Source organism: Hipposideros armiger, unplaced genomic scaffold (genome assembly GCF_001890085.2).
Source record: "Hipposideros armiger isolate ML-2016 unplaced genomic scaffold, ASM189008v1 scaffold_285, whole genome shotgun sequence".
Taxonomy (NCBI): Eukaryota; Metazoa; Chordata; class Mammalia; order Chiroptera; family Hipposideridae; genus Hipposideros; species Hipposideros armiger.
In genome coordinates this window covers 1,394,346-1,404,670 of record NW_017731635.1, presented here as the reverse complement: position 1 = coordinate 1,404,670, position 10,325 = coordinate 1,394,346, and the positions used below count along the sequence as shown (strand labels likewise).

At 46.4% G+C, this 10,325-nt stretch overlaps 1 protein-coding gene across 2 annotated transcripts in view; it reads right to left on the bottom strand.

Annotated features, from left to right (window-relative positions):
* CBR1 (carbonyl reductase 1) overlaps nt 1–3,719 on the bottom strand; it is a 17,837-nt gene extending 14,118 nt beyond the window's left edge. For both annotated transcript variants that reach the window (XM_019658614.1, XM_019658616.1), the window contains exons 1-2: nt 3,266–3,719; nt 2,047–2,154 (exon numbers count right to left, since the gene is read on the bottom strand). In XM_019658614.1, coding sequence (XP_019514159.1) covers nt 2,047–2,154; nt 3,266–3,554 — 397 coding nt within the window. In that variant the 5' untranslated portion in view covers nt 3,555–3,719. The remainder of the gene's footprint in view (nt 1–2,046; nt 2,155–3,265) is intronic.
* Nucleotides 3,720–10,325: the final 6,606 nt, after the last annotated feature.

Here is a 10,325-nt window from a genome sequence, read left to right as displayed (position 1 = left end):
TAAGCAAGTCCTTAAAAGGCCTACACAATCCCCTCCTGTCCTCACCATCCCTTCCTCTCTCCCCGCTCCAGCCACACCACACGGCCTTTCCATTTCTCTCACCCAGCCACTCAAAGCGGGCCAGTCTGTGAAACATTTCTGTTGGCAGACAAGCTGAGGACAGCCACGGGGAGTAAGCAGGTAGAAAATTTAATAGCAACTGGCACTGCTGTAACATCTAAGAGCATAGTCCTTTTTCTAGTAACTCACTGTTAAATGTTACAAAAGTGCACGAACTGGACAACTAGGCTGAAAGTGGTATTCCTAAGAGTCAGACTCTGAATGCGGCCAAGTTTTAGGAATGAAATTGTTCTCTTTCCTCCACATGTATGCACAGGAGTGACGTGATAATCATCTATGTAAGTCTAAAGGTACTCTGTCCATACGTATATAATAAATATTCTAAGTGATAAGGAAAAGTTTTGGTCAAGGAAATATTAAAACAGGAATATGAAAAAACAATCAATATGTCACTCTAATATATATTATCCATGCAAAAAATTGTCCACTGCTAAAGGTACCCATGGTTTTACTAGCAGGGACTGAATCAATAGCCTTAGGTATAAGCCCACCAATAATTTCCTTACTTTGCTTCGCCTTTTCTCTATAAGTCTCTTCCCAAGCACCTGCCTGGGGAGTGTCCCTAACCACTTCCACTTTGGTATTCCTGATTCAAATAGATTGTTTTTCTCCAATAAACTTGTAAATTTTGATATGCCTCAGTTAAAATCTTAAGAATACTAAATAGTTCTGCATAAACAGTTCTTTGCTAAATAAAGTATAAGTAATAGTTGATTAACGGGAAGATCAAATTAGCACCAAAACATGCAACTGTATGCAGTGGCTTTATAGGATGGGTTATCTGTTCCTTTAAATCTATCCTTACCCCACAATGCCTCCTCCAAATGTTAGGTGTAGATTGGGTCCTACTGCTGTATCTGTTAATATAAATTCTGTACTAAAATGTATGTGCTCAATGGTCCTTTTGCTGGAAGAAAGCCTTGGCAGAGGTCCAGGGGGTAGCCTGTGAAAGAATTAAGTTTGGCCAAAGAAAGGTTTGGCCCTTTGCCCAGGTCTGCTTTAAAGCCTTGAATGTCCTGTCTGATGATACTCTCCTTGTCTATTTGGGGGTCTTGGTTCAGGCTCCATAATCTGTGTTAACAATGTGACTATGGTGAGGCTACTTGGTATCAGCTGGACCTCTAGAGGGGCTGCAGAGGAAGGTCAGGCAAGAGGTCACGTCTATGAGAACAACCCCCAACAAAAATACCAGATGTCATGGCGTGGGTGAGCTTTCCTGGCTGGCAGCACAGGACAAGTGGAGGCTCCGTGCCCAATGTTTCCTGGACCCTGTCCTCTGAGGCTTTTCCCATTGATTTGAATCAGTCTCCATTTCCTATAATACACTGTAATGTTGAGTATGACAGTTTTGCTGAGTTCTGAGTCCTTCTAGTGATTATGGAACCTGAGGGTGGTATTAGGGACCTCTTGAATTTATAAAGACCAAGTGATTATTTATTCCATATGTATGGTTGGTTTAGCATCTAAAAACCAATTAATGTAATACACTATATCAGTAGAATACAAAGAAAAATCCACGTGATCAGATGCAGGAAAAGATTTTAGGGGATCTAATGAACTGGCGGTAGTGAGGGCTCCGCGAGCAGAACACTCAGCGAGAGGGAGCGGGAGAGGGAGAGTCCCTGCATGGGGTCCTCCGAAAGGGCACAAGCAGTTACTGGTCTCTCTGAGGAGACTCCTGAACAAAGACCTGAAGGATACGAAACAGCCACTTGTGCACAGACCAGCAGGGCAGAGAGCACCGATGACCACTGGACAGGTGTGTACAGAGTCCCGAGGGCGAAGGGCACCTGGCCCAGTGGAGACACAACCAGGAGGCCAGAGTAGCTGAGCAGGGAGAGGTAGCGGGGGCCTGCAGATGAGGCCAGAGGCAGGCAGGGCCAGGTCATTCCAGAAACACCACAGCGTGGGCTCCTCGTCACTCACCTTGGGGTTTCATGAGCGGCAGAAGCTCTGTGCAGACATCTCGAGTACCAAAAAAGTTTGTTTTCATCGTCACTTCTGCTTGAATATGAAACGGTGTGGGATCATTGTCTTTCAGGGGGTAAGGAAAGTAGAGTTAATAAATAGTAGCCATGTGATAAAATTCCATATGATAATATAAAAAAAACAGTGCATGTGAAATCTAGAGAATTGAAAGTACTGTCTGGGTTTAGTTAAACAGTATTGTGCCAATGTCAAAGTCATGGCTTGTTAACGCTGTAGAGTGTTGTAAGATGGTACCATTCAGGGAGGCTGGGTGGAAGGGTGAACAATGCGATCTCTGTGAACCAGTTTGCTGCAATTTTCTTTTCTTTTTTAAAGATTTTATTGGGGAATTGGGGAAGGGGAACAGTGTTGGGGAATTGGGGAAGGGGCACAGCCAAGCTGTCCTTCAATCTTAGTTGTGGAGGGCGCAGCTAGCTCAGCTCCAAGTCCAGTCGCCATCCGGCTGCCCCATCGGCAGCTCGCGGCCGCTCAGCTCAAGGTGCCGTGTTCAATCTTAGTTGCGGGTGGGTGTAGCCCACCATCCCATGCGGGAGTCCAACCGAAACCTTGTTGCTAAGAGCACACCCTCTAACCACTGAGCCATCCTGCCACATGTTGGCACCTCAGCTGCAGCTCAGCTCTGCTGCAGCTCACTGGCCCGTGTGGAAATTGAACGGGAGATCCTGTTGCTCAGCTTGTGCTCTTAACCAACTGAGCCACTCGTCCAGCCCGATTTTGTTTATTTAAAAATCCATTTAAAATTCACCCAAGTGCCCTGAAGTCCAAACTGATAGAAACTGTGACAACCTGGTCAAGATCCCCAGGCACCCAAGCCAAGGAAACAAAGATCATTTGGCTAGGAAGCACTCCAGTTACTCTTATACTCTGATCTAGCGGCACCCCTTCCCCGTCCCCTATCTCTGTTTCCCTAGGAAGGCATTCTGGACCCCATAGGTGCGAGAAGCCCCATCGCAATGATTCCCCAACAGATCCAGCCCACCCTGGCTGGAGGTGCTCTGAGCGACTGCTCCCCTGAGACCACCTAACTCCTTACTCTTTTTTCTTTAAGGACGGTGCAGCTCACAGAGACGCATACGGGGATCAAACCGTCAACCTTACTGTTATTAGCACAACGCTCTAACCAACTGAGCTAACCGACCACCACCAAGCTCCTTACTCTTGAAGGCGATTCCAGCGTTGTTGACCAGCACGTCCAGGCCCCCGTACTCCTTGCGAAGGAAGTCGCGCAGGGCGCGGATGCTCTGCAAGTCATTGATGTCCAACTGGTGGAAGCGCGGGTTCAGGCCCTCCGCCTGCAGCTGCTGCACGGCCGCCTGGCCCCTCGCCGCGTCCCGCGCCGCGAGCACCACGTCCCCCGAGAACTGCCGGCACAGGTCGCGGACAATGGCGTAGCCAATGCCCTTGTTGGCCCCGGTTACAAGCGCCACGCGGCTGTAAGACGACATGGCTGGGTGGGGAACGCACCGGGCACTCGCACCGACAGCAGACCGGGTTGTGGATGCCGAACGCCGCGAAGCACAGGAGCGCTTGTGCAAGGTTCGGAGCCTCCGCGCGCCTCTGCTGAGCGCACGGTGTGCAAACGCAGGACGAAGCCGTATGGCTGAGGGCGCAAGCGCAGGCCCCACCCCTTAGGGCGTAGCTTCCCGAGAAACGCCCAGTGGCGCGGGGGTTGCTGAGAAAGGCGACGGGTGGTTTGCAAAACAGGCCTGCTAAACGCTAAGGCTGTTGCCTGCTGGCGACTGCCTGTCTGTCAGCTGAGAATCATTCTGATTGGTCGTGCGACTTGACTGCATTTAAACTGAACACTTATCCTTGGTTCTCCAAGGGTTTTTCATCTTATTGCCTTAACCAAACACTCACAGTTGCACTTGAAGAAATGGGCCTTTGGACTTTCCCCCCTGGTATTTAAAAAAAATATCGATAGAATTTAAGTCGTCGGAACCGGGCTTGTGGAATAAGCTGGGAAGAACATGGCAAGACATCAAGTGTATGTGGATTTCTCCCCTAAGCATGTGAAAGCAAAATTACTGACTTATCCTTGGCTGGTTTTCACATAATAGTGGGGACTATTAAGTCAATTATCACAGGGTTTCATCCCTAGACACTAGAAAGGTTGTGAAGTTACCTGTGTCCAGGTCTTCCAGTGTATAGGTGCAAGGGGGCTTTACAACCTTTCTCGCACTCAAAGTAACTTGTCAGGATGCATCTTATCATCTCTATTTTAAAGTGAGGAAATGGATCCTCAGAAAGTTCATCAATTTGTTCAATGATGGAGATGAATTTCCTTCCTTACTATTTAGAACTTACAACAGAGGAAGAGGGAACTACAGTAATTTCAATTCTGTGTTGTCCCTTATGGCAGACACTAGCCACTTAAATGTCAGTTTAATCAAAATAATATAATTTAAAATTTAATCCTTTTGTTGCATTAGCTACATTTCCAGTGCTCAACAGTCACGTATGTTAGTGGCTGCTGTATTGGACAGTGCAGATATATGGTATTTCCATCACAGTAGAAAGTTCTGTTGAAAAGCATGCTTTAGGTGGAATCCAATTATGCTGCAATTGCAAGGTAGGTTTCCAATCAGTTGCAAAACACACACACACACACACACACACACACACACACACAAAACTAATAATCAGGGAAAAACCTTTGCTTTTTTTGACTAAGACTTCTATTGAGATAATTGTAGATTCACATCAGGTAGTAAGAAATATTACAGAGATTCCTACATTTCACCCATTTTTCCTAAATGGTAACGTTTTGCAAAACTATGGTACAATATCAGTCAGGATATTGACATCCAAACAATCCATCCACCAATCATATTCAGATTTCCTCAGTTTCATTTGTACGTTTGTGTGTATTTGTATGTATTTGGATCTAGACAATTTTACCGTGTGTAGGTTTGTATATCCACCACTATAGTCAAGAAATAAAACATTTCCATCAGGACAAGCATCTCTCCTATTGCTATTTTATAACCAAACATAAGTCTCTCTTGTCCCCCGCCCCCAACTCTATCTCCTGATAACCACTAATCTGTTCTCCAGTTCTAAAATTTTACTGTTTCAAAATGATAGATGGATTCTTACAGCATGTAATCTTTTAAGATTTTGTTTTTCCCACAGGGTAGTTTAAGAGCTTTGTTTTGGATTTTTCTCCCTTATCCAAGTATATAATTGGTCTGTCACTTGCTGGCCTCTCTCCACACCACTAGTTACTTTCTTCTATAACTGGGGTGAGCCAGTGTTAGAAGGAAGGAGGATGGATTAAATCCCCTAAGAGGGCAACATGGTGTGCAGGGAACTTTGGGCATGGTGAGGGGCCTGCTATTGCAAAATGCAAATTCTAAGAGGGACATGAACCATGATTTTTCAGCCTGATTTGTTTATCATTTCAGTGCTAATACCAACACAAGAATTGGCACGTCCATGGGGTAGGATGCTCCAGAAAATACAATATATAAAATATCATGTAGTAATAAGCATTTAGCATATAAGTGGCATTAACAATTAATGGGGGAAAGAAAGAATTATTCCAAAAATGGTACTGGGGAAAGGGAGTAAAGATTGGAAAGAAAAACAAAAGAGATACCTTACAAATGATAAAAGTGAACTGTCATCTTAAGATGACTAACCATAGAGCTGACAGGACTATTGGTGGAGCTGGACCCTTGGTAACTCTCTAGTCCTGACTTGCTGTTAAACTTTGTGGTAACTTCTGGGGCAGGGATTCATATAGAGAGAGGTCATGTTGGGAAAGCTCTCTTTTTGCACTTGTGCGTCCTGTTGGAGGCCTGGCCAGAGGTGTGCGTTCACACACTGCTGTGGTGGTTTTGTTTCTTTTTCTTTTCCCGAATAAACCGCTCTTTTGGTGAACTACTTGGAGACACAACATATGCCAATTAATTTTTAAAGAGAGAGAAAAAAATGTGCTTTCTCACTTAAAAAAAATTTTTTTTAAGATGTTATTGGGGAATTGGGGGAGGGGAACAGACAAGTTGCTGTCCTTTTGTTCTCCAGTCTAGTTGTGGAGGATGTCGCTTCACTGGCCCATGTTGGTACTATTATTGCGCTCTTCCTGGGTGAGGCAGTCACTCACTGGCCATTGGACGGCTGCTCACGGCAGCTCACAAAAGCTCATGAAAGCTCATGCCAGCTGCTGGCCAGCCCCATTGCAGCCTACGCCATCGTTGGCAACTCACAGCAGCCCAGCTCCAGGTCAGTTGTTCACCATCTTAGCTGTAGAGGGCGCAGCGTCACTGGCCGTAATGTGGGATCCTAACCGGCGGCCCTGCTGCTCAGAGCTGGCACCCCAAGCCAACTCTTAACGAACATACCACTCGGCTGGCCTTCACTTTTTAAACTTACGGTTTTATAAACAAAACCATAAAACCAGTATTAGAAAATACAAGTAAAATTTATATTTTTCAGTAAGGGCAAAGGACTTTGTAAACCTAGGAATGGGGAAGAATCACAAGGAAAGGACTGACAGATTTGACTATGGGAAACTTTTTGAAAATTTATTTTGAAAAGCATGCTAATTTAAAGCCAGTGAGTTAAGCTCTACTTGGGTGATTTTGTATATTTTTTTCCTGTCAAATTTGGGTGTTGATCCTGGTGGTGTGTTTGAACCTCTCAGCCATCCCCATACAAAGCACTCCTCTGAACCATTTGTGACATAAAACCAAAGAGTAAAGGTGGAGGGCCCAGAACTATTACTACTGCTAATGGCTAACATGGAAGGTACTCCTTAAGTTGTGAGGGTCAAGTCTGAGATCATCCTGGCTGCTATATGGGGAAATAATTTTATCACATCTCATCTATTAACTTGTGGAATAAACTCACATCTTTACTACCCACTGGTTTGAAGCAGTTATTTTATTTGTCCTAAAGTATAGTTCCATGATGTCTTTAAAATAAAAGATGTTGAAGAACAGTATTGGTAAGTCGTATGTTATTAAGCTCTCAGTCTTCCCGTGTCCATGATTATTTTCCCTCACAGAGCTCTGCTTCACACTGGCTTTTCTTCTTACAATTTGTTTGTTTGGCGTGTTCAATAAGCCTTCCTACAGGAGTAAATAGAGCATGGACTTTGAGTTTGGAAATCAAATTGTGGCTGAGCTGCTTAGTAGATTAGGTAACTCCAAACAATTTACTTAATTATGTCAAAGATAAAGCCAGATAGTAAAGTAGTTAGGAACAGATTTTAAGCAGTAATATATTATTACAATAGGAAATACGGCCCAACATGATCTGAACTCAACTTGGATTTGCACAGACGTGACTGGGCATTTTAAAGGAGAATGAGGGAGGGCCAGCTGAGTGGCCCAGTTGCTTAAGAGCATGAGCGCTGAGCAACAGGGTCGCCGGTTAGATTCCCACATGGGCTAGTGAGCTGTGCCTGAACTGAGCTGCTGCTGAGCTGCCAAAACGCGGCAGCATGGCTCAGCTGGTGAGAGCTCGTGTTCCTAACAACAAGGTTGCCGGTTCGACTCCTGCATGGGATGGGGGCTGTGCACCCCCCCCCAACTAAGATTGAACGTGGCACCTTGAGCTGAGCTGCCCTGAGCTGCTGACGGGTGGCTGGATGGCGACTGGACTTGGAGCTGAGCTAACTGCGCCCTTCACAACTAAGACTGAAGGACGACAACTTGGCTGTTCCCCTTCCCCAATTCCCCAACACTGTTCCCCTTCCCCAACCCCCCAACACTGTTCCCCAATAAAATCTTAAAAAAAAAAAAGAAAAAAAGGAGAATGAGGGAGGGGGAATGGAGGGGCTTGAGTGGAGTCAGGGAAGTGAAAAATTCCAAAGGGCTAGTCAGTGTAAATGCTGATTCGGCAGCTATGTGGGCTACACGGAGATGAAGCCACAGAGGCCCCATTCTTCCTGAGGATTACTTTTCAAAGGAATGGCTTTCAGGTTCTGAGAAAGACACTTCAGAGTTGTAGGAGATTCATACACATCTGAAATGCACAGAGGAAGGAGTCTCACATTGTAAGCCTTTGTAGTGAATGCTCTAAAAAAGGGTAGTAAAGGGGCTGTCATCAAGTGTTGGCTAGAACAAATAGTAAATTTTTTGGAGAGACTTGAGCTCCTTAAGGGGGGCTAGGATCATGTGGCCTTGAGCTGTTAGAAACTATGTTAATATTTAAGTCTTTCAATGAGGGGAAGTGGAGTGGTTGAAATCATTTGTGCTGAGTCTGTAGACTGTATAGGCCAAGGCTGAGGCTTTGAGATGAAGACTTGGAAGAACCTGGCTAGCGTTTGGTCAAGGAGAGCTTCTTTGTCAATTCTTATCTAGAAAATGGGAGTATACAGTACCTTCCTTCCTCATAAAAGGAAAATACCTGTTTCATCTGTCCCTTTTCTTCCTGTCTTGAATATATATGTGTGAGAATGTGATGACTGGAGCTGCAGCAACTATTGGGTTGTCGAAAAAGTCATGACGTAGTTTTGCTGTTTTTCGTTGCAAAAATGTGTCATGACTTTTCCGACAACCCAATATATTGAGATCATGAAGAAACAAACTGAAAGGTGAATAGCTAACTCCCTAATGATGGTATTGTGGAAAATTAGACAGAGCTTTGATATTTGATGACATCACTGAATCACAGGTCCAAATCTGGAACTGTCTCGTTCCAGCCTCCTTTTCTTTTTATTTTTTTTAAAGATTATATTGGGGAATTGGGGGGAGGGAACAACGTTGGGGAATCGGGGAAGGAGAACAGACAAGTTGCTGTCCTTTAGTCTAGTTGTGGAGGACGTGGCTTCACTGGCCCATGTTGGTATTATCATGGTATTATCAGCTCTTCCCGGGTGAGGCAGTTGCTCACTCGCCATTGGACAGCTGCTCACGGCAGCTCAAAAAAGCTCATGCCAGCTGCCGGCCAGCCCCACTGCAGCCTACACTGTTGCCAGCAACTCACCGCAGCTCAGCTCCAGGTTGAGTCAAGCTGTTGTTCACCATCTTAGCTGTAGAGGGTGCAGCATCACTGGCCCTCATATGGGATCTGAACCGGGGCCCTGATGCCCAGAGCTGGCGTCCCAAGTCAACCAACGCGCCACTCGGCCTTTTCAATAATGTTAATTTTAGAATAGATTTAGTTGTAGAATAGCTGCAAATGTATTTCTAGTGTACCTCCCATCATATTTCCCTTATTAACCTCTTACCATGGCGGTACAGTTGTCACTACTAAGAAACTAACACTGGAACAAGTAGTATTAACGGAGCTCCACGCTTTATTTGGCTTTTACTAGTGTTTCCCCTAATATCCTGTTCCTGTTACAGAATTCCCTTCAGACTACCACATCACATTTAATTGTCATGTCTCCTTAGTTTTCTCTGGTTTATGACAGATTCTCCGATTTTACTTCGTTTTTCATGACCGTTAACACCTTTTAGGAGCACTGATCAGGTGTTTTTGGGTTTGCCTCATGTTTCTGTCAAGGAAGAACCGGGGTTATGGGGTTTGGGGGAGGAATACCACAGAGGTGAGGTACCCCGCCTACATCCCAGGCACGCTATCAACATAACTCGTCGTCACCTGGCCAAGGCAGTGCTTGCCAGGCTTCTCCACTGTGGTTATTCCCCCCACTTTCCACGCTGTAAGTGTACTCTTTGGAAGCAAGTCACCAAGCACAGCACACAATCAAGGCGGGGGTGGGTGGGGCAGAAATTGAGCTCCGTCTCTGGCAGAGAGGAGGATTTACTTAAAAGACTTGGAATTTTCCTGCAAGGCTGAACATGGGGACAATTAGGCCAGAGATGGTGAAGTGGGGCGCGGCTACTCGAGCAAACGGGTGGAGGAAGGGGTTAGGCGGGTGGAGACCGGCTGCCCGGGATTGTTGGCTCCCGAGGGGCGAGGCAGGGCCGCGGACCAAGGGGCGGGTTGGGTGCCTGCCCTCGGGGTCGAGCCTGGACGAGTGCTGTAGGAGGTTCCCCTGCGCTACTACGGAAGGAAGCACCCCGCAGGCCGGCTCTTTAGAGCGGAGGTTCCCCGCCCGCCGGCCACCGGGTTTTCTGACGCGCGAGTCGCGGAACCGCGGCGCACCCGGAACACACTGCGCATGCGCGAGGCGTAGGCCCGCCGCAGAGAGAGGGCTCCGCCTGGCGACGGAGGACTTGGTTTGGGTTAGTGAGGACTCGGGCGGCCTAACCGCGCTCAGCCTGTCTCTCTGCTGCTGCTGCTGCTGCTGCTGCTGCTGC